The following is a 23,976-nucleotide window of genomic DNA, read 5'->3' on the forward strand; positions in this document are numbered from 1 at the left end:
CAATAATAACGCAATATATATGCATATATAGCAATATTATGACATAATAATTAATGTTTAAAGTCCATATTGTGCTAAAATATCTTTAAAATCCCTTAATCTTTAACGAAAGGAATGTATACAACAACTATACAAGGTTATAATGTCCATTTAATATTAATAATGGTGACTGCAAGATTTGGTTGTTTCATTATTTTTATCTTTATACAACAATAAATCTCAAAGTTGCATTAGTATACAAAACACTGGATTAAGAAGAATAATAATACCAAAATAAATTTATAAACACAAATAAATTTAAACCAATAAGCCTCAATAGCATAGTTCTACAACTATATTGATAGTTCCCCTCCAATTAAAATAGACAACCTTCTATTGTAAACCATTAATAAGGTGCGGCGGCGGCGGGGTAAGATCCACAACAGAGTAGGTAACGTCCATGCATGTAGTACACTTTGTACAATTGAATGTGAGGATAAATGGCAACAACTGGGGATTGAACATTACAATCGTAATAACAATTAGTTAGTTACTTTAAACGTAAAATTTAAAAATTATATTTTTAAATAAAACATTGTCCACTGACTTTAGACCAAGGGTGTAAATATTCCCTTGATTCTATCGATTTAATTCACTTTAATTTATTTCATATTACAATACTACACTTTGCATTGTTGCATTACACTCTCTAATCGTTTACATTTGTTGTGTAACACTTTTTCAACGAGATGCCTCCTACGGTAATAAAAGAATGGCTTATGAAGTCTAAAGATTGGTTTCCACTAGGATGCAACGAAAGAACGTAGCGCAATGCAAGTGACTTGACAAAGAATGGCTTATGAAGCCTAAAGATTGGTTTCCACTAGGACGCAACAAAATAATATACCGCAATGCAAGTGACTCAACAAATCACAAGAGATGGATTATTCAAAGCGTCACTTGCAATACGAACCAAACTTAATTACAGTCATAAGAGTAAATTGAATAGGTTCATAATCACACTAGTGATAATATTCCTGTACCAGTAAGGATGAACAGTAAGTCATTGAAGGAGTACCCCAATTTAACGGCGGCTGCACAACCCAAATTGCAACATTATCATTTTCAAATTTACATTCATTGTTTAAAATACATACATCATTAATATGTACTATTTTCGAATCAATTGTTGTTTGAGGTGACCATTCGTTACCTTACAGAAACCTGGCATTAGGTTGGAAAACTACAACAAATTATTTTCTCTCATTTCTTTAAAAAATATATAGAAAACAGGAAGGGAACAAAATAAATCAAAAACAGAGACCAGTTTACTACAATTGGGAGGCAAATGGTACAAATGGTATTTACTCTATACATATATTTCACTTCCCTTTTCTAAAATCATATTTTAACAATTTTTAAAGATCCCAGAAAAAAAAGTACCATAGCACATTCTTTAAACAATTAAAAAAAACAAAACCATCCAATAGAATGTTAATATTATATAACAAATTATAATTTTCAAACTCATTTGATTCCACAATTATTTTTTTAATTGTTTTTTTAAAATTACAAAGTAGCCACATAGTGGCAGTATAATATTTGTAAATTAAATCATCTGATTCACCATTATGAGAGAAAAAAACTGTTGAAGATCGTCTATTTCATTTTCAGGTATCAAAACAGATTATATTGAATTTCAAATCAAGATTCAATTAAGTTACAAAAAGTAAAGTATTATTAATAAATATTTTGAAAGGATTTCAGTCGGATTGATTTGTAAAGATTACTTGCTTACTTATTGTTTGGATTCATTCCAGACAAATTATTCATCTGGGTCTAATGTATATATTTTATATAATATGTGTTAGTAATACTATAAACTTTTCCACCTCCCTAGCAAAACAATATAAAACAACCAATATAAAAAAAAACTACAGAAGTCATAAACAAATTTAACACCTCTTAAAATAATTTATACATTTAACTATGGGATCGTGTCAAAATTATTTTACTGCAGTAATTACATTTTATTACTGCAACTTGCTGCTGCTGCAGCAAAATTATGATGTTGTTTCAATGTAGAATTATACGAGTCAGTCACTGCAATAAACAGTGTGATGATTCAAAGAGTAAACAGCATTTAGTTACTGCAGTTACCTGCAGTAGAACACATGTTCTCTAAAGAGCTTACAGTATGATACCACATGATTTGTATGTGTTAGGAATACAAGTAATATTTACTGTCATTATGACCTAGTCACATCAATCCAACACGCACCATAACACAGTTGACAGGGAACAATATATTCTGCACCGTGCTTACTATAGCCAACTAGCTTCTAATATACTGGATATTCATATTTATTTTTTTATAAATTAATATTGCCATCCAAAATCATTTCACTCATCCTAAAGCGAAGCTTTGTAAATTGTATTTTTCCTTAAAAAAACATCCTGACCTTGTTTCTTTTAGAATAGAAATCAGTATCAAATTAAATTCTTTGTATTGCTCGGAATGTAGAACACAAGCGTTTTGTAGACTATCCAATCTTCATGATAATCAGAAATAAAAATTGTCGCAACTAATATAACAGTATATAAATACCCAAGCGGATATTTCAGCAACTTCACCTAAACAAAACATTTAAAACAGGATAATTTAGATCACCATCATACATTTACATTAAATATACTATTTAAATTAGTATATATTTCACCTTAATTACTTCAAAATTCATCAAAATTTGGTTACAATTGTCAGCAAATTACCAGCTGCTAGAGAAAGTCGTACTACAAAAAGCGCAAGAGTTATACCACAAAGGGAACTAGAGAGTGTAATACTAAAGAGGCAACTACAGAGTTTAATACTAAAGAGGGCACTATTTATAATAGATACTGTACTTTGATAAATTTACATAGGTTTGCATTTGAAATCAATATTATAGCAAGCAATGGACGATTACCTTTTTTCCGATGGATTACTATTTGAGCTTGCATGAATTTAATTTGATGTACCTCCCAGTGTATATTTTGAATTTTTAACAGCTATAACGCATAAATCACTTCATAAACGAAAAGAAAATTAAATTCAAACGTTTAAATCAAGATCACCATAAAATCTTGAAGTTTGTATTTCAATGGATTAAATTAAATCACGTCACAAGACGTTTTTGTTCGTGCACGCCTTGTAACCTTGTATTTCAGCCAAATTTTTGTCAGTAGCGAGTTAACGTGCCGCCGGCCTAGATTAATTTAAGGGTGGCAGATGACATAAAGCAAGACACACGCGCGGGAACTATACACTACAACACGCACAATGCTGTAGAGGTTTTCCTCTTTCTTCCCTATTTAATCACATGCTTCTTTCGTTGCTCATTCTTGGTTATCAACCTTTAACTTCTTTGTTTCGTCACTCATCTCCATGTCTTGACCTCCGTTGAAAGGTCGTTTCGACGTCTGCTGTGAGCCTGTATCTGTAGCTGACTGAGCCAACATAACTAATGATGAGCTCGTCTGGGCTGTAAATGGCTGCGAGATGATCGGCAGTTGCTGCGAGATAGTTGGCATTTGCTGCGAGATATTCGGCTGTTGTGTAATTATAGGTTGCTGCTGCTGCGAGATTATAGGTTGATGCTGATAATTCGTTGCCAGCACCAGATGTGGTTGTGATAGGGTCTGTGTGTGGGTTGGCTGGACTTGATTTAGCAGTGTTGGTACTGCTTGCACCACCTGTGTTATTTGCTGCTTTTCTTTCAGTGTGGGTAGGGCTTGCTGTACGATCACTGATTTCATTATTTCCTCCTTTGATATTTCTGAACAAAATATTTATAAATGTTAGTAATATTTTCATTTCTAGTTAAAACTCACACACACACACACAAATTTTGAGCTCAAAAGGAGTGTATTTACACTTAAGTCAATTAACTAAGATCTACTTACCTTTCTCTTCAACCTTAAACTGCTGCGGTGTACCATTTGCTGAATCTGAACTAGCAACAATCACATGACTTGGGTAGCCGTTGGTGGCAGTGCTTGGTGCGATAAATGTCGTCCTCGATATCATGGGTGCGACAGCAGGCATGACATGCGTGGCCATATTTAGCGGGTGACTGACTACGCTTGTTGCTATCACTGGTGTCGTGTGTTGGTGCTGGGCCTGTAGCACTGGTTGCGTGGCTGTACTTACCGGACTTAATACATTACTTGCCTTCATTCGCTGAAACCACAAAATTTAAATATGAATTTAAGGAGCACACACAGTAGTATTTATAACACATATAGCTGTAGCTTCACTTTACACATATATGTTTAATTAATTATGATGAGAACTACAATACTAACCTCCTGAACGGATGCAGTTATTCTTTGATGATCTAAAGGAGCAATGTTTTCCACCGTCTCTTCTCTGGTTGCTACTGGCAACAAGACAGGTGATCCTTCCCTTGATAGGCTATCAGGTGTAAACGTACCTTGGAAATTAGTGTGGTGTGTCGGTGAAACTGGTGCTGACCTGGTAAATACATATTAAATTATTATAGGTAAATACATGAGGCATTATGGGTCAAGACACATTACATATTATTGGTAAATAAATGAGGCATTATGGGTAAATACACAAGGCATGATTGGTACATATTATAAGTACAGTAGAACCTACATTTTACGGTATGAGACCAGGCTGCCTTGTTTGCCTACTTTACTTACAGCATGCAGCTGTCACTAGCTAGGCCTAGACTTATCTAGGCTTAGGTCAAGCTACGCTTAGCCTACTAGAAACGTATATGCAGGCTGTACGATGTTTAAATTTAAAAAAAATCAATGTTCAATGTAAAAATAGTCAACGCTGTGTGGCTTGTCTCACAGTCATGGCTTGAAGGTTATTTGTTGTTAAATTGCACCCTCAATGAAAGAAAATAAAATAAATATATCAAAAAATTACTAAAAACTCAAAATCAGTCATTTTATGCGTCTGAAAATCCAGGTAAAGTAAAATCAGGGTACGTAAAACGAAGGTTTTACTGTAAATTGGTGACATTTACCTGGAAGAAACACCTCCAAATGGTGTTCTAAAGCAGGGTACCCCTCGTTGCCTACGCCGCCTCCATGCTTGTTCGGTTAACTTTGCTTCTGAAGCTGGATCTAAACGCCAGAATGATCCTTTACCAGGTTCCTCTTGAGATCTTGGAACTTTTAGGAAGTATCGATTTAATGACAAATTATGCCGAATAGAATTCTGGGGGGAAAAAAATAATCAGGGTGTAAAAAGTGTAATGATATTAATATATCACAGTATAATAGCATGTAGGAGAAAGATTTTGAAACAACTTATTACCTGCCACCCTTTATCCGCAGTCCTATAGTATGGATACGTTTTTGTAATATATGCATAAATGCCACTTAGTGTTAACTGCTTGTCCTGCATCGACGTGATGGCTTGTACAATAAGTTGAGCATACGAATATGGTGGTTTTGTATCCTCGCGTGGGCTTCCCATATCAGCCCCCGATACAGGGCTCTCGGATTTCTCTTCCGTAGCCGCTGCAGCTGCTAGTGCAACAGCACGCAGGTCAGGAGTAAGACTGTGTCTGTGAGTAGAACCGGATCTTGGACTTGTAGGACATGAATTAACAGCACTACAAAGACAGAAAGAAATGATATTATACACATAATTTATAATTTACAAACTTGAGATGGTTAATATACTTACTGAAATAAATACCAAACACCAATCGATCAATCAATAAGATTTGTTAAGCGTTTAAGAAATCCATGAGTCTAAAAGCTACCAAATCCAGAACTAACTCCACATAATCCATTATAGTATTATAATTTTGTTGAATGTCTAAATTTTACTAAATTATTTCATATTAATTTATGCCTTTCATCTAGCTTAAGGAAATGATGTTGATATTGCCATCCATCAGCTTCCAATCAAGGTATTATGATCAGCATTAGTTCACACTGTGCATTGTAATGATATAATAATTCTTTTGTTTAGCAGTTCAACCGTACATTACCTTATCGTTCCTGTCGGTGATGGCATCGGGCTACCAAACCGAACTTCAGGGGGTGGTATGTCAATTTTAAGTGGTGGTATTCGTTTCTTGGTTGGGCTTTTATTTATTGGTACTGGTGGCACTGGCGAATTTTCATCTACATAAGCTTTAAACATTACCTTGATGTTTGTACTAGGAAAACGCAACAAACATCTGAAAAATACAATACATGCACATAATAAATATTTAATATTTTCAAATTCATTATTAAATAATCCAAATAAAATATACAGGCCTCGCCTTTTCGGCGTGGAAGCACGGTCACTCACCTAACACACACCTGAAATCCCTGAGGTGTGCCATTTACAGCACACTTAAATTTGGCTAACTTTAACACACAAAGATACCTACAGCATTACAGTAGTACCTGTGTGTAGGAGTGCAATTTGTTGCACATCTGTAATCTTCAAAAGACGAGCCATGCAATATCATGTTAAATACTGTACACACCTTTTTCAGAATTTTTATTAACCTTGCTTTATTCATATTTAAAATTTATTTATTATACACAGTCAGTGATAAATGTTTGAATTGGCGCCATATAAATTTCTGTTAAATACATGGTATACAATAAATTACTTTAATAAAAAAAATAATTTTTGTTTTTTTTACAATTTTTACATCAAAGACAATACACCCTTATACTGTACAGTACATCTTCATAAATCACACTTTACATAAAATATCCTTGTTTTCATCAGCGCTCTAACCGATGCAATTAGTTTTGTTTTGACAGTAGTTCATTTGTATGCAAGTACTTTCAGTACACAACAACTCCATGGTGAATAGGCAATGACATCATCAATTACATTCCATATAAGGTATGCATTTAAACCGGTTGAGATATCGGTCATTTGAATGCTAAATTAACGTGTGCTGCAGCATTACTGCTAATGTACTGTACAGTAGCCTGCTACCATAGCACTTTCAGTTGCTAAATCAACAATCTTGAATAAACATCTTTGTTTCTCTTACTCTCTATAGATCTGTTTCTATTACTATGAAATAAATAATATATTTTTGGACTGGGTCCTATATAAATAGGCTCATTGTTTAAATGAATGTATATTTTTCTAAGTTAGAATTAAATTTAGATAAATCAATATAAATATATCATGGGTGATTTGGGTCAGATGATGTCTCTACCCAATGTAATATGGATATTAGGATGTATTACAGTAGGATACGTTATTTCTAATTTTTTTTACTATTTCAGTATCTGTATCTATATTTGTATCATTCAAATACACTGCCTTTTTTACGCCCAGATGAGCCACATATAGTTGTCCTAGTTCAGTAATAATTCAATTCCCTAGGCTACAAAATTCTACAAAATCATCGAATGTGGTGCAAGAAAAGTTCCACACATGTGGAACAATTCAATATAAGAAAATTAAAAATGTCTGACAACATAGACAATAAGTTGCGAGCATAATGAAGGTTGAATACCAGTCCTGTATGAATTAATATTTTAAAGGAATGTACCATGCTGCATAGAGCACAGACCGGAGTTTTCGACTTCCCCCTTCATGTCACTTAATCTTTGTTAGGGACTTCACTAACCAATCACAAACCTCAATGTCATGAACTGACCAATCATTGTCCTTGTTGTTGAACATTGAATTTAACTAAAAACAATTAAATTTCCTTCTCAAAAGCCTAAACATGCATTGAAAAGTGCCTGCCAATGGATACAATATAATGACATTTGGTTTGATCTCAATTTGCATTGGAAATAATCCAATATACTGTATACACGCAATAAAGAAATATTGTTAGAAAATTGGATCCATCCCAGTACTATTTTACGTTCTGCACAATAGAACAACAATAACTGGATACAATCTAACCGATTAATTATGTTGGATGGTTGTTTAAGAAGCCATCTCTCGAGATTATGTTTTTATCACAGGATGCATTAATTATGCAAATATTGTATCAAAACAATGTTTTTGACCCATCAATGTAGATCTCATGAATCTTTACATTTATCCAACACAACATACAGTTTATATTAGCAAACTAATGGGTATATTTTTATGAATCAAAATTACTTAATAATAGTAATATCAATCTACTGTACTACTGTATACGATACATTATTATGAGATAAACGATGGGAGATTATAGATAGAGAGAGAGAATGATGATACAGACGATGCATAGATTATTGTTACAGTATGTAGCAGGATGGATGAATGGAGGAGGATTATTGATGTACTATACTACTAGAGGGTAGATGGAATATACCTCTACAGTACTGTAGACGAGTCAGATTTACAAAGAAATTGAATGGGATAATAGGGTATTACTTAATGTTAATTAATAATGATATTGTAATTAATATGCAATATTGCTAGTTCTTGCTACCAGATCACATACTTTACACAGTTTTACATACATACAGTACTGTACAATACATAGCTTCTACTTTATATACTGTGGAATCTTACAATCCATAAATGGCACACCAATTAATAGTTACTGTAATGTACGTATTACAGTCACTACTGTATACACATTTACTATTTACAACAGGCCTATGATACACGTGTTTGATAGCACGTACTAGTACTATATTACTTTTGATATCAACACAACTGTACTTCTGTTCAACTTCCTGTATCATAATCACAGTGATCATGATTCATTCCGTGCCCCTGTATCTTCCGTTTTTTAACTTCCAAAGGGAGCCACCACAAGGCCATTGAACTTTTTTTTAAAGTTCCGTCAAGACCTGGATTCAAATCAAATATGTTATTCTGTATACAGTATGGATGAATGTGAAGTGAATTGGTTCGTGCATCATCAGTCCTTGATTCAGATTGAGTTGAATCTGGACTTCTGCAATAAAGGGAAAGTAATTCTGTATTTTACCGGTACAGGAACAACATGAGGAAGTACGCATTATTTAATATTAATAGTAATACTAGCTTAAAATATTATACACCCCATGAGCAGAACACAATAAATGAATTACTGTATTATCCAAGTACTAATCAGAGTAAATTTATTTTTAAACTTGCTACACTCTTTTTACTGTAATAGCCATTCTAATAGACATGACATAACTATTTTGTTTTAATATAGGTTCTATTTCTTTCTTATAAAGCAATGGTACAAAATATCAGAAGACAAAATGTAAACAAAAATGGTTTTTTTTCCTAATTTTATTGAAATGTCATCATTCATTACGGTACATAGGAAATTCAAACAAAAACATGTCATTCAGATCGCTATAGGTTAGTTCTGTTAATTATAACATTGCTAAGGTATATTTTTTTATGAGATTAATTGTGATTCAACAAACCTAATAGGCCAAGGTCCATAGCAAGAATCATGTTGCAATTGTACTGTCAAATCCTTGCTGTACAATCTTGTTTTATAAACAATAATTAGAGGAGCAGAATTTTATCTTGCCTAAATAATCAAATATTAATAAGTACTATAATGTTCAATTTACTGTACAGTAGTACAGATTCACTAGCCAGTAAAACCCAGGAACAACTTATAAATGTAACCTAACTGTAATATAATACACTACAACAACTCACCTGTTTTACCCAGTAAATTTTATACAATATTTTTTTTTTAAATTGTTTTTAAGATGACATTTTATTTATTAATTAAGCGCATTGAGGTTCATTTGGAAGTCGAGGTGGAAAATTTGTAACAGTTATTTTATTGCTGTTGTAAACGAATAAATATATTGTTAATTAAATAACAGGTAGATATTTACTGTTACACAGTACGCTGCATCTTGATGGGTAACTCTTATCTACAGTAGAATAGAATATACTAGTCTGTATATAATTTCTAGTAAGCAACATATTTTGAGTAGCAGGGGAAAGACCTAAAGAAAACAGGAAAACAACTGTGTTCATGAACTAACCTACAGCCATGACCCCAATGACCTTTACATCACCATGCTTGCCGGTCGGTATTCCCGAGATACGACATAATCAATACCGGTTTCAATCCACGTGGAAAGCACCATGAGTCACTGTTACAGTATTTATTGGTTAAATGCACTTTCTTACTTTTGAATATTTATAAGATCTATGTTAATTACAAACATTGTTAGTTTAATGTGTATAGTATTATTTTATTTACTTATTTTTTATTCCTAATAAAATATTTGATAATTATACAGCACAAAATTTATGCCAAGACACTATCATCAGGTGGTCTTCAATTGGAGATATTAGCCGGCTCTTGCATCACTTAAATAATGAATAAACTATCCCGAGTAATCTATTAATATACTGTACAGTACCTTAAGTACCTATAATACTTTACACACGGTTATTACCACACAGCCATTAATACATCTTCTCACTTACACATCCTTGTTGTTATCTTATACTTACTTCAATGAATAATTACAGCACATTAATTTAAATCATGTTACGTGTTATTGCAGTTCTATTTCCATTATTGTGGATGCAATGATGTCACTAAAAACAATGCATTCTTTAACAGGAAGAACGTATAAATTATACGAATGAATGATAATAATTAACAACATCATTGCTGGGATACGAGTTCAAAGGTTATTTCATGTTGATACACAAACAGGTCTTTAGAACAGTAATTATACCTCATTAAATAAATTATATTGTATCAGGTACATGATGGCTTGTTGTCAAGTATTCTGAGAAATTATCAAACACTGGAATTTCACAAAAAACATTATTTTTTATTTATGCTTTTGTAAAAACATACCTGTACAGTACAAATGAAGACTTTTAAACCATTTACTTTTTTTTCTTCAATATCTACATTAATGATTGCTACAGTGAGATGAGCGATTGTTATTATTATACTTTTTGTTATAATAATAAATGTACTATTTGTATGACATTTAAAATATGTCTTCTGGTTTCAAAGTCATAAATTTGTGTGCAGACTGACTTCCTGAAATTGGATGCATAGTATCATATATTATTAGATTCTACAGTATGTAGTACTTCAATTTAATAATAGCATAACACCTTATTCTATCTGTTTGTGTGCCACGAAAATGACATGGATGGTATTTAAAAATTATTAAATGCATCGAAACAAGCCCACATGATACAATGTGGGATCGCATGATTGAAGAGTAAAGGACCTCCTGTAGAGCTATTATTATTATAACAAAAAAGATCAATTGCGTCTTCAATTTTTTAATTTGAAAACATAAAATATTTAACTACAATAACAATATCATATGCTGATAGGTAAAGTATTAATGAACAACTATTTGACACAAGAATGGTTAACAAAAATATTAAGCCAGACTTTAGGCCATGAGAGGTGGCTAGTATTTACAAACAACACTTTAGTCTTTATTATGCGAGTTCTCGGGGTGTATTGTGATGCAAATGACCACATCCTAAGCACAGCACATGGTGGTGTAATTGCCCCCTCAACAAATCTGGAAATATCAAAGTACAACTATCTATTCAGACTAAAAATGAGAATACTGTTTATATTATAAATTAAATCAATATGTGACACGTTCAGTTTCGTAGTATGCGTTCAGAAACCGTTATATTTTATATTTTGCTATCTCTTCCTACCTTCCGATCACTTCCCGCACACACAGCGTGGTGTGAACACACATTCGGCAAAAATATACCATTTAAAAACGTTCAAATTTAGGCAAAAACACAAATGATACTTACGTTTTAGGTAATTGTAAAGGTGGTGCACCCCTTCTCTGAAAAGAACCATCAACAAATATGCCGTTTTTACCATTACAGTTCATAAAGAAATTAGGGGGTTCGTAAACAATCTCCACATGTTTACGAGATATGAAACTCGAATGCCCCATGTTTACATCCACCTCGCCTTGTCTGCTGTTCCGTCCGATCGAAACACGAGTTTTCCTCATCACAAACTCAAATTCTCGACCCTCTAGTTTAGCGAGGATAGGACCTTTCTCTTCATCGTCTGCCCAATTTAGCCTTGTAGGGCTTGCAGGAGCAGATTTTAGGGCTAAAAGTGCCCATGCATCGTTATCAGAGGCTGGTCTGAAGCTCGCCATTCCTACCACCGTCCCCGAGGGTAACAAAATGGCCGACAAGTAAAATAACAGCGCTGTACCTTCATTCAAAATAACATAGACAATCCCACAATGCATTGCGTTGTTTATATATCTTTAGAAAGGGCAGTTTCTAGAAAACGTAATTATGCATACGTGGAATGGGGTTTGTCCCTGAATGTAAACAAATCCACGCTGTAAACAAACGACTGTGATAGGTCATCGATGTTGTTATATTGAAATCGTTGTATTTATAAGTTGAGATGAGACTGCAGAAACGTAATGAGTTTACATAAGAATCTAAAAAGTTAGCGTAGGTTCAATATAAATGTTTAATTGTATATGAATGAATTTAATTAAACAAATATTTAAATATAGTAATAAAAATCTATAGTGAACACTTTATTTAATATGTTAATGAAATTATATTAATTAGTATTTGGCCCTTTTTAAAAAGATGGAAGTCCGTTAATAACACATTATTTTACAATTTATAAATGATTCATATCCACGGACGGACTGTTTGATTTTTTCCTGACCCTATTATTGCCATTCCACGTGGATTTTATATTCATCTCAATAGAAATAGGCGTCTAGAAAACGGATTAAATTACTACAGGCAATTGATTGAAACTTTCCGGTCATACTGTATACAAGGACGGAGCATGAGGATACCTCCATCATGGACCTATTATTAATATTATTAATTTATAGGTCCATGCCTCCATCATGGACAGTTGGTTCCTATTCCGAAGAATTAAAATTTAAAACAGAAATAAAAACTTACTTTTCTTTTACTTACTAGACTATATCATATGCTTATTTTTGGATAAAATTATTTGATTCATTTTTTACATAACTCAAAAAATAACATAAAAAATAATTACGTAAAAAAAATCCGATATAATTCTGGTTTCTGTTGGTACGGTCGGGTTCAAAGGCTGTCATTGGCTAATTGTTTTCCACGTGCCACCCACATATCAATTATCACAGTATATTAATTTTTAATTTATGATGACGAAATCGATCGCATATAGAGGGCGTCAACATATAATTAAAAATGACAAACAAAAAAAAGAGGGCAAAATAATAGGAGAGAGCAGAGTTGTTGTTAATTTACCCGTTGTCGTAACTATATAGGGAAGAAATGAGTATGTTGTGATAAAATATTCTCAAAAGGTTTGTTTTTTAATTAACTGTTTTGTAATAGACAATACCAATGTAAGAGTACATCAAAAAAGAAGTTAAATGCTAGGCCCACTGAGGTCGATTTCGATCTCATCATGGACTCTGTACTGTGTGGTTCGACTGTCGAGTGTGGGAGGGGCGGGGCTAGGCTAGATGATAAATGCGGACAAACTAGTAGCTAGGGCTAGCCGAAGTTAATATAACGGCTTATTTTCAGCGATGTACAGTTTGTGATACACAGATGTAGAGACTAAGACAATCAATGAAAGTAGCCTACTAAAAAGGCCTAAAAGCCTATAAAAAATGAAAAAAATCAACCTTGCGCAATCATCTATAATTAAATTGTTCAAATCACATTCAACAGTTCCTGTAGGCCCAACTGTAATTGAATTAATTTAAATAGGCCTAACCTTTATTAAAATCATTCTCACTATGTCATTTGAGTCTTTTCTTTCAGTGATGAATAACAGCGCATTGCCCAGGTTATCAGGGCTGGATACATCTCAAAACCCAACTGGTACTGGCACATCAACTAAAAGATCAAATATGAGTAGTAGTATATTACAATGGCGAGGAGATGCTTTTCAAATAATAATTATTGTTATTATATTCCTCATATTAATTTACCTGTGGTCAAAATTTTCAAAACGGTATCGTTTTGTTTTACGAAAGAAAGTAGACCTGCCTGTATTTGACGTAACAAGAGGTCACAGATGGGTGATGCTAGAAGCATTTACGCGGACAACTTATTGTACGGTATGCGAAAGCAGCATCATGCATGGTGGGTATTGTGATTCCTGCGGGATATGTGCGGATGATACGTGTGTACAAGTCGCGAACCGAGTCTTTCCTTGTAAATTACATTCTTGTTTACCAAATAGAAGCAAGCATTATGGAATTCAACATCGTGGGAATAACGCAATGTTTAAACACCAATGGGTTCGCGGTAATCTTCCCGTTAGTAGTTACTGCGAGGTTTGTAAAAAACTCTGTGGAGCGGAGCCACGACTGTGTGGCCTTCGTTGTACATGGTGTCAACGGACTATACATGATGAATGCGAAAAAATAAAGTATGACAATTGCGATTTCGGAAAGTTCAGTAATAGTGTAATACCACCGAACTGTTTGCGTCTTGATTTGGTTGGCTGGAGAGGTCGGCGCCATTGGAGTGCGAGTGAAATAGTTGACCCACCATTATTTCGTGAGTGGAATCCACTCGTAATATTAGCAAACAGGAAAAGTGGAAACCAGGAAGGAGAACTGATCTTACGAACATTTCGTTCTCTTCTCAATCCTGTACAGGTACTGTATAATGATTACATTTTGCATCATTTTCCTGCACACCAATTGCCAGGTTTTCTTTTGTCACCATATCTTTCATGTTGTCAATAATATAGTAACATAAACAATACCATATTTTCAATCTGCTTAATTAAATTAGTAAAACCTTATTAAACGTATATCCTGTTTAAGTGTTAATAACCTAAACCTCTAACCCCTTATAAAAAATAAAAATACCGATTGTTCATAGCATTAATCAGTAAAGTTTATGTTGTATTAAATATTGTTTAATTTACTCTTTAAAATAATACACATAATGTAGGCATTCTTCTCCAGTATGGGTGACCTTTCGTGCAGTATAATGTATTGTGTCATCTTTTTACAATACAGCATGGTTAATAGTACAGTACTTAAACTTGGCATGATTTCTAATCTATTGTTTGTGACCCTTTGACCTTCAGAGTTAATCATCTGTTTGTAAAGATTGTTCTTTAAAAATTATTTTTCTTTTTATAGGTAATTGATTTGAGTGAGCTCCCACCAGAAAGGGCACTTCAAATTTGCCATTTACTACCTGAGAGGACATTTCGTATTCTTGCATGTGGTGGAGATGGTACAATTGGCTGGGTTTTAAATGCTATAGACAAGCTACAGCTACAGGTACTGTACAAAATGTATTCTTAAAGATATATTGTCCCCCTAAAAAAATATTTTTTTGTTGAATATGTTATTTTAATGTCACATAATAGTTATTCACTCTCACAAAAAATTGGGTCTCAAAAATTTATTTACCTGAGAAAAATGTAATTTAAAGCAAAAAAATGGTCAAATTGTCTGGAAGACAATGAGTTTTTGGGTAATTTAACTGTTTATTTTGTCTTTTTATAGGTGAAATAATTTTTTCCCCCCGTTTTTTTTCTTATGGAAGTAAACAACTTCATTAAAACTGCAAAATGGCCTATTCAAAGTCCGATTTTAAAAATCTTTATTTTTCATGATTTTTGGGGACAATACATCTTTAATTATCTACCCACCACCCACATCCTCTGGTTGATAACTGTATGCTAACCAGTAGAACCATTGCTGTTGAGAACAATATAATTAGTCTTACATACATGGCCAAAGGTAGCCACATTGCCCATGCGAGAACCTATGACTGCATACTCACTTACCAATCTTAATTTTTTACAGACACGACCAAAAGTAGCCATTCTACCACTTGGTACAGGAAATGACCTTGCCCGTGTGCTTGGCTGGGGCAAATGCTATGATGGTGAGAATATTCTGCAATGGATGAATGATGTAGAAAAAGCAACAGTATCATATCTGGACAGGTAAGAACAATAATGTTAATAGTAATGGTGTATAGTAGGAAAAAATAAGTGGATAAAGGAAGGACATGTAGCACAATAACACACCATCCTGGCCTAAACAGAAAAAAAATGGAAACAAATTCTGGAAGCATAATGTCGGAAGATGGAGAACACTAAGTACATCTTTTGAGATGAGTAGGGGGTTACCCGGTGTACTAGTATACACACAGCCACTGTCACTCATCAAGAGGGCCCCTTGATTGTCAGCATACGCTGTTTAGGGTCACCCTCTATAAATAAGGTGTAATAAAAAAAATAAATAAATAAATAAGAAGTATAAAAGAGTTCTGGTTGGTAGTGGCCCAATAGAGTAGAACCCCTCCTTTGGGAAACCCCTATAAAGGGTTAATTTTATGAGAAACCTGTTCAAGGAACCATATTATTTGTAATATAATTATAAATTACCAGTTAAATAAATTATGCGTATTATTTTGATAACAAATCAAGCCACTTACATTTCAACTTGTTATTGTTATCAGGTGGACAACAACAATCAGATATCAACCAAAGTTCAAGATTAGACGACCTGATAAGGTAGGCTACTTTAAAACAAAATTCTATACCTCAAACCATATCCATTTTGCATAATTAAATATGCAAACATGAAATTTGAATATTTTCTTTTGCAGGTGGTTACAATGAATAACTACTTTTCTGTTGGTTGTGATGCGCTTCTTGCTTTGAATTTTCATCGTCAGCGAGAAAGTAAACCTCATTGGTTCACAAACCGAGTCATTAATAAGGCTTGGTATTTGGTCTTTGGTGCTAAGGATGTATTGGAGCAAGGATGCAAGAACCTGCAGAAAAAAATTGAGGTTAGATATGTACAGTCGACTACGCCTAAGTCGAATCTAATAGGACTGGTATAAAAATTTGACTAGGCCTAGATTCACTCTCTAGCCGCGCTACGGCTAGGCCTAGGCTATTATACCCTGTCGCGATCGCGGCCCACACGATGAGCCTTCTTGAATTGAGTTTGCTTAGCTAGCTAGGCCTAATAAATGCTAAGCCTCCTTTATCGGCAATGACAAACTGTATTTTCTTTATGGTTTAAGCCGTAACAATAAGAAAACGTATAATAAATACATTTCGGTTGTTATTCGAAATCGGTATCCATTTTTCATTGCCATCTGTCTAGCACAAAATGGGTACCCACAAAACGCCGCTCAAGTTCTCAACGCTAAAACAACTCACAGATATACTAGTGCGAGTTATAGGACGCCGCCTATGCTATACAACCTGCTTGAGAGAACCGATATGGTCCCACATTATCACCTCTGTCGTTCGTTTATCGAATTACGTACGTTTCATCAGTTGTTGCTGCGACTTACAAATAAAAATTACACAGTAATGTATAGGAAAGAATTGGGACTTCCATAAAAATTTGACTTACGCGAATTCGACTTAGGTGGAGTCGACTGTATTTTCAGAAAATGCTTATTTGTACATTCACAAAAATGATTTTGAATAAGATGATATTTAGTCCTCATTAGAATACCAATATTTTCTTCTTCTCAATTAGTAGTAGTGGCCATAGATCCGTTTTGGTTTGAGCTGTAGACTTGAGAAATCACTCTTCTTGAATGAGGGCTATAACACTGACATCTTCAATAGCAAAAAGCTCCTAATACAAAGTAAATGTAATGATTTAATTTTGTTGTTACTTTAGTTGGAGTTGGATGGACAGAAGATTGATTTACCAGACTTGGAGGGTATTGTAGTTTTAAACATTTCTAGCTGGGGTGCTGGTGTTGAACTCTGGAAGGGAACGGGTCAACAGAAGTATGCGCCAGCTAGGTATGTATTTCTAGCCTACACTTGAACATTCATATTAAGCCTACAAAACAATCAACTCTCCCAAAACCGAACTCTCTACCAAAACCAGACAAATTAACGGGAGAGTTGACCGATTCTTGTATTAGGTGTAAAACATTCAATAATATGCTTTATTTGTTTGTATATAGTCATAGTGACAATCTGGTAGAAATTGCTGGTTTCTACTCTTCATTCCACATGGCCAGAATTCAGGGTGGACTCGCAGATCCGGTCAGACTTGGACAAGCTAAGACAGTAAAGGTAAAATTATATTTCCATTAACAAATATAATATCTGGCCAGTACTTTATCCTAAATCTTTAAAGAACAAACACTAACTTGTTCTCAGTAGCTGCAGTCAAGTTATGGTTAAAACTCAAACTACAGACATTGTTCTTGTGAGTGATGCCTTCTCAAACTCAAACTACAGACATGCCATTGTTCTTGTTGTAAGAGATGCCTTCTCAAACTCAAACTAGACATGCCATTGTTCTTGCTGTGAGAGATGCCTTCTCAAACTACAGACATGCCATTGTTCTTACTGTGAGAGATGCCTTCTCACAGATAAGAAGACAGAAGCCTGCTGTACAACAACTATTTCTATAACTTTCGATAACTAAGAAAAAGTATGTAATTACAGAAGTTTAAAAAAAATATTATTTTGCAGATAACAATAAAGAAATTCCCAGTTCCTGTACAAGTAGATGGAGAACCATGGAAACAAGGGGCATCAACAATCACTATTAATCATTCTAACCAAGCATTGATGCTTAGAAGAAGTGAATATTAACGGGTACTGCAGTTACTGCATCATTGATATGAATGATTGTAGGCATTAACGTTCCCTATCCTTTTTATTTATGGGTTTTTATAAGCCTACTGTATTTATATATAGTTTCTGTGGTCATTACAGGCAAAAAACTGAAATATATAGTACCTAATTAAGTTGCCATATTGAACATGAAAATACTCACCCTTAATAGAGGGTGACTCAAATGTACGTATAACATATGCAGCCTTACCCCGCTAGGCCAATGCAACTAGTAGCGGTGAAGTAACTCTTTGCAATTCTTGTAATCAATGGGTATTCCTTGATTATACCTACAGATAATATAACAAATTGAATGCTGGTAAAGACTTTATATTTTTTATGGTTCTGAAAGTATCATGCAAATTTGATATTTATGTTTTAAGTAGAATTTATCACGCTAACGTTTTGTTTGTTTTACTTTTATACATAAAGAAGGTAATATTCTTTTATTCATAATTTTGGTACGACAGATTTTGTAATCATTTTATAAATTTGTACAATTCTTTATAACCTTGCAAAATATACCAGAGTATGATTTGGTAACATTAATCTAATGTGAATAGGGCTTAAGATTGCCTTTATTAACTAATCATTCCATTAAATCGTGTCCACACTAATCAAATATAAACAGACGGTTTTGTAATGGAGAAACAAGAAATAAAGGTGTAGCAACAAAATACTTTGAAATATTATTATCATCATTGATTTTATTTATTATAAATTGAAGAATATTGAGGACATTTGTTTTAATATTATACAGTGACGTCATTGGTTTTGTGATACTAAAAGTAGTATTTGATAAAACACAAAAATACAAACAAAATGGAAGATTTAAAGATATATTTTCCCCCTGAAAAAATCTCACATAATGAATATTCGGATCGAAAAATAACTATTTGATTAAATCTACAAAATTGCCTATTCCCCTTTACTTTTCATATTTCAGTGGACGATATATTTTCGAACAAAGTTTTTCAGAATGAGGTCCACATATGTTTGTTTATTTTTGTTGAAAATTGTTTTTCTCCCTTGGGCCCTTTGTAAAATATATTTATTAGTGATTTAATGTTCAGGGATTGTAAAAATATTCATTCCAATTTTAATACTGAAACTTTTTCGTTTATCAAATATTATGGAGTTTCTTTCAATTTTATTTATGAAAACTTGAAACACAATGTCATTGTCAATGAATTACATAAAATTATCAACTGTCTCATTTATAAAAATGATAAAAAATGTCCTTATATTGTATATAATTCTCAAATTATCCATATATTTTAGAATAATACTGTTTCCATATATGTAGGTATATTGTATAATTATGTGTTGTAAATCACTGTTTTATGTCAAACACACTGTGTTTGAGGTACTCTCTCAGCAAATGGCATTACAGCTGATGCTTAACATGCATTAATATCAAAAGCATAGGTTTATTCCTAATATCATACATAATTGGTAAGGAAACTTGAATGCATAATATAGCTGTAAAGTGTAAGAGGAATAAATAATCCTAATAAGGTCCTAACTTAGAAAAATGAAGTATAGGGAGATTTTATAAAAGCATGTCCAAACCATTAGAGGCAGCTAGATTTTTTTTAACGCAACCAAACATAACGGGTGCTATTTAAAATTTTTAAAATCTGGAATTAATAATGTATTTTTTTATCATACAACCACCAAGTGTGCTTCATACTCCAAAACATAGATTCTTTTAATTATTTGATAAAATTAAATTCTGTAATGTAAAATGTTGTTCAAAATAAAATTCTATACTAAAGCAAGTTGTGTTTCATGTTATGTGTGAACAATGAGAAAACTACTATGCTGCCCTCTATAGTTCATATTTCGAAACGTATACTGATATTGATAAAATGTGCTGAAGTTGATTGATTTAGTACGCAACAAATGAAAAAAGTACTGAACAGAACGATTTTACAATTTACCATCAATTAATGAATGAAAAAACTATACTCAATGTTTAAGACATACAGTACCAATCGAATATGGCAATTGTGTCATTTTGATGATTATCAAATAACATTAGGCCTACTGTTTGAAATAAAAACAATGGACAATACATTCTTATCAAACACTTGTTATGATATAAACAAAAAAAACATAATACAGTACTTCATTCTGTATAATCGTAATGTTTTCACAGCTTATGAGTTGGACTCTGTTTACTTGACATATTCCTAATACAAACAAAACCACGGTGTATGGTTACAGCATTGCGCGTCCATTGGTCGAATTCGTAAAGTATCTTGCCACTTGATCCGCACTATCCAATTGAATCTTAAATTCACCCGTGGGCAAGGCACGAAAAAATTATTTTGTGTTGAGAAGTTTGCGAAAGATTCACGGAATTTCGTGACAGTAACAGAATAGTTGGCTAATTTTAACATTATCTGCTTGAAATTGACAAATATTTTGCCCAAGGGCAACAATCCAACTCGTTTTATTGATTAAATTTTCGTTTAATTTAATCATCATGTTAGAAATTATAGAAAAATGTTGACCCAGGAACAAATCTAAGCTGAAATTAAAGGTGGTCATGGTTTTTACACTGCATCTTATTATTTTTAACATAAAAAATCTTAACCAAAAATGTGACCGATATCTATTTTTTTTTAGGAAAAAGTAGATTCTCTTGTACGCTTTATCTTTAAAATTTCCTATCTCATTCTTTGAAATTTTCAGGATATATTGATGGGTGGGTATTTGACGGAATGGGAGAAATTTTAATGGAATGAAAATCATGAATTAAAAAAAATTAGAAGATTTATTTAGTAATTGTTTATACCATGAGGTCTTCAGAATATCACTCTCTGTGAGAGAAAACCATTTAAAATTAATTCTGGGTCAAATGTTGACACCTAGTGGGTCACATTTTGACTCCTAGTGGGCCCATGCTTGACCATTGGTCAAAAGGTGATTGGCTGTTCTCCTGGTCAACTCAAGTTGTAATATAAATAGCCTGGGGGAGGTTCGGTTTATGGTTGGATGTCAATTTTAACTCAAAAAAAGTTTGTTTTAATTAAAATGTTTGTTTAAAACGTGCTTTTAAACCAGGCTGAGGTAGAAGATTTGCTTGAGTTTTCAATGGAATTATAACTGAAAGTTTAGTTTTAATTATCACAACGTTTGAAGGTGAATAACAGACGTCAAAGATTAGTATTTTTCATTGAATTAAATAGCAGTGCTATTATATTTCTTTAACATTAAAATAAATGTCACTTGTAAATGAAATACTATATTGATGTGGATTGAAGGAAATATTTAAGTGTCATATCCTACTTTAAGTCGACAACTTTATTTATTTTTAACTACCATAATCTGTTTCCTGATATCCACCCAATTTCAAGCCAAAGCATTCATTTCTGCTGCTGCTCATATTTTTAATGTGTATATTACGATAAAAATATGAGTTGTATTTCACTTACCAGATTGTCATACTGTGTAAACTTAGATATGTGTTTAACCTTGAAAAGATGATTTCTCCAATCTCCAATCCTCTACCAACATAATTTGTACACCATTTTTAATAATTATACAGCAATTATTTGATTGGTTGAATACAAACCAAACAAATGCTAAATAGGGGAAAAAGAAAAGAGAGAAAAAAAATTAGTGAGATATGGTCAGATAATTATAATTGACCAACTTCTTTCTCTTTCACTGTCAAAATAAACATTTGATAACAAGCATAGGGGTGATCCATGCCCCTAAACCAATGAAAACAAGATTAGAACAATTAGCGTACAAGTCCCCTAAGGGGGTCTGCTTGACCCCCGACATGGTATCAGGTAACTGATTGGCTTCAGATCTTAGCTGTATGCTATTAATACAAACTTTTCTTGATTAGTACAAAAACAGCGTTGGCGCCAGATACTTGTTCAAGGCTGGTAATGTTGCAAGATGCATAAATACAGACTGCAAATTTGGAGACACAGACACACATAGCCATAGTGACCAAATCTGGCATTTATGCTTTCTGGCATAGTTTGGTCTCATTTAACATCCGACATCAGATAGATAATTTGAGAAAATTCAGGCATAATGTTAGTACATGGGAAATTAACAGCAATCAGATCAAATGTGTTTTTTTTTCTGCATGTGTATGTTGAATTTTTAATTAGAAGAAAGACGACAAATAATTTCATTTTGTTGGTGTTTTTGTTTTATCTTATTTGGTTTCAACTGTCATTATACAGCACTCATACCACATTTAGCATCAAAAGCATTCATTTTCTAGAGTCTATTGCATATTGTTTTTTGTTGGTGGTCACAAAGAGCCCTAGTATTTCAATTTACAGCTTGTAGTTTAAATTGTCTAGCCTTCATGGCCATTTATCAGCAATCTATGTAGAATAGAACCCTATGTTTCTATAATAAATAACAAATAAATAATTGTACTATTGATTGTTGATCAGAATAGAATAATATCTAATTTTAGCAACGGTTTTCAAATCCTCTGACACCATGGACGTATTAATCCCCTACATACTGTGGAATTATCATTGTTTTTCCATTACCAATAATTGTTTATTTTCATATATACAAAACAGAGGTTCCTTGAAGGCTATACAATCCCCAGTCTTTCAACACACAAGTTAAGAGAATACCTTCTTTTCAATAGCTTTGTTTGTTTACTTAGTTTAGCTAACCAGCCGCCAAAACTATACATTTCCATCATCAAAACACACATCGCGAGGTGTGCAGGGCACGAATAAAGTGTGTAGACAATGGCATTTTGGTAAGGTTCAATCGGGCTTATAATTCAATTCACACAGAAATAAATTAATGGGTTAGAAAAGTATCATATGATTTCAATGAATCAAAAACACTTTTACAGTATAAATATGATTCTATACTCTATTTCTGTTAAAAGTTTTGCAATAATAAATATCACAACGATATACACCACAATATGCCTGTTATTTACTTAAGAAGATTTAATATTAAAGGTAAATTCTTACTTGCATTTGAATTAAAAATTTTCGTCATGGCATCATTTCTGACAAAGTTTCCTGCAGATATAATAGATGAATGGTAAATTTGAATGCAATACAAGCAAGGTCGGATTTACCTGAAAGTTGCAGTACTTACTATAAGAACAAACAAGTTCCATCATTACTTATTATTTACTTTAAATTGATTTCATCTGATTGGATAGTTAACCACAACCCACTCTATTAAGTGGAGGTTTTTTGGATTTAATTATTATTATCCAAAAAATATTTTAAGTAGGCACATTGCTGATGAAAAGTTAATCCTCTCGATGGGTTGTTTTTATACGACTATCTAGCATATCACTGTGAATCCTACTTAGCACTAAATTGCAAACTTAACAAATACTTTGACGCACAACAGGGCGATCCATACAAACACTTAACGTCCAATCAAAAACCAATTAAAAACAGAGTGCCATCCCTTCAGTAAA

General features: G+C 33.1%; 2 protein-coding genes across 2 annotated transcripts; one reads left to right on the forward strand and one right to left on the reverse strand.

The window, feature by feature from the left end:
• Positions 1-132: 132 nt before the first annotated feature.
• LOC144839135 (forkhead box protein K1-like) lies at positions 133-12,106 on the reverse strand. The gene is made up of 7 exons (XM_078694449.1): positions 11,708-12,106; positions 6,000-6,191; positions 5,315-5,615; positions 5,022-5,215; positions 4,324-4,492; positions 3,922-4,198; positions 133-3,794 (listed from the first exon to the last, which is right to left on the reverse strand). The coding sequence occupies exons 1-7, from the start codon at positions 12,067-12,069 to the stop codon at positions 3,355-3,357; spliced, it is 1,935 nt and encodes a 644-aa protein (XP_078550575.1). The 5' UTR covers positions 12,070-12,106; the 3' UTR covers positions 133-3,354.
• A 1,029-nt stretch (positions 12,107-13,135) lies between these two features.
• Positions 13,136-20,262, forward strand: LOC144839500 (diacylglycerol kinase epsilon-like). Its single transcript, XM_078694885.1, has 9 exons — positions 13,136-13,245; positions 13,712-14,556; positions 15,052-15,195; positions 15,727-15,869; positions 16,388-16,442; positions 16,538-16,723; positions 17,578-17,705; positions 17,873-17,984; positions 18,390-20,262. Exons 2-9 carry the CDS (start codon positions 13,714-13,716, stop codon positions 18,510-18,512), a joined length of 1,734 nt encoding a protein of 577 aa, XP_078551011.1. The 5' UTR covers positions 13,136-13,245; positions 13,712-13,713; the 3' UTR covers positions 18,513-20,262.
• The last annotated feature ends 3,714 nt before the right edge of the window (positions 20,263-23,976 follow it).

The sequence above is a fragment of the Antedon bifida genome, chromosome 4 (genome assembly GCF_963402885.1).
Source record: "Antedon bifida chromosome 4, ecAntBifi1.1, whole genome shotgun sequence".
Taxonomy (NCBI): domain Eukaryota; kingdom Metazoa; phylum Echinodermata; class Crinoidea; order Comatulida; family Antedonidae; genus Antedon; species Antedon bifida.

Coding starts and splice junctions, on each gene's coding strand:
- LOC144839135 (XM_078694449.1), bottom strand. CDS start 12,069: ATGGCGAGCTTCAGACCAGCCTCTGATAACGATGCATGGGCACTTTTA. Junction 5,216..5,314: donor CTGCGGATAAAGGGTGGCAG/GTAATAAGTTGT, acceptor TTTTCCCCCCAG/AATTCTATTCGGCATAATTT. Junction 4,493..5,021: donor TTTGGAGGTGTTTCTTCCAG/GTAAATGTCACC, acceptor TGTATTTACCAG/GTCAGCACCAGTTTCACCGA.
- LOC144839500 (XM_078694885.1), top strand. CDS start 13,714: ATGAATAACAGCGCATTGCCCAGGTTATCAGGGCTGGATACATCTCAA. Junction 15,196..15,726: donor TAGACAAGCTACAGCTACAG/GTACTGTACAAA, acceptor AATTTTTTACAG/ACACGACCAAAAGTAGCCAT. Junction 15,870..16,387: donor ACAGTATCATATCTGGACAG/GTAAGAACAATA, acceptor TATTGTTATCAG/GTGGACAACAACAATCAGAT.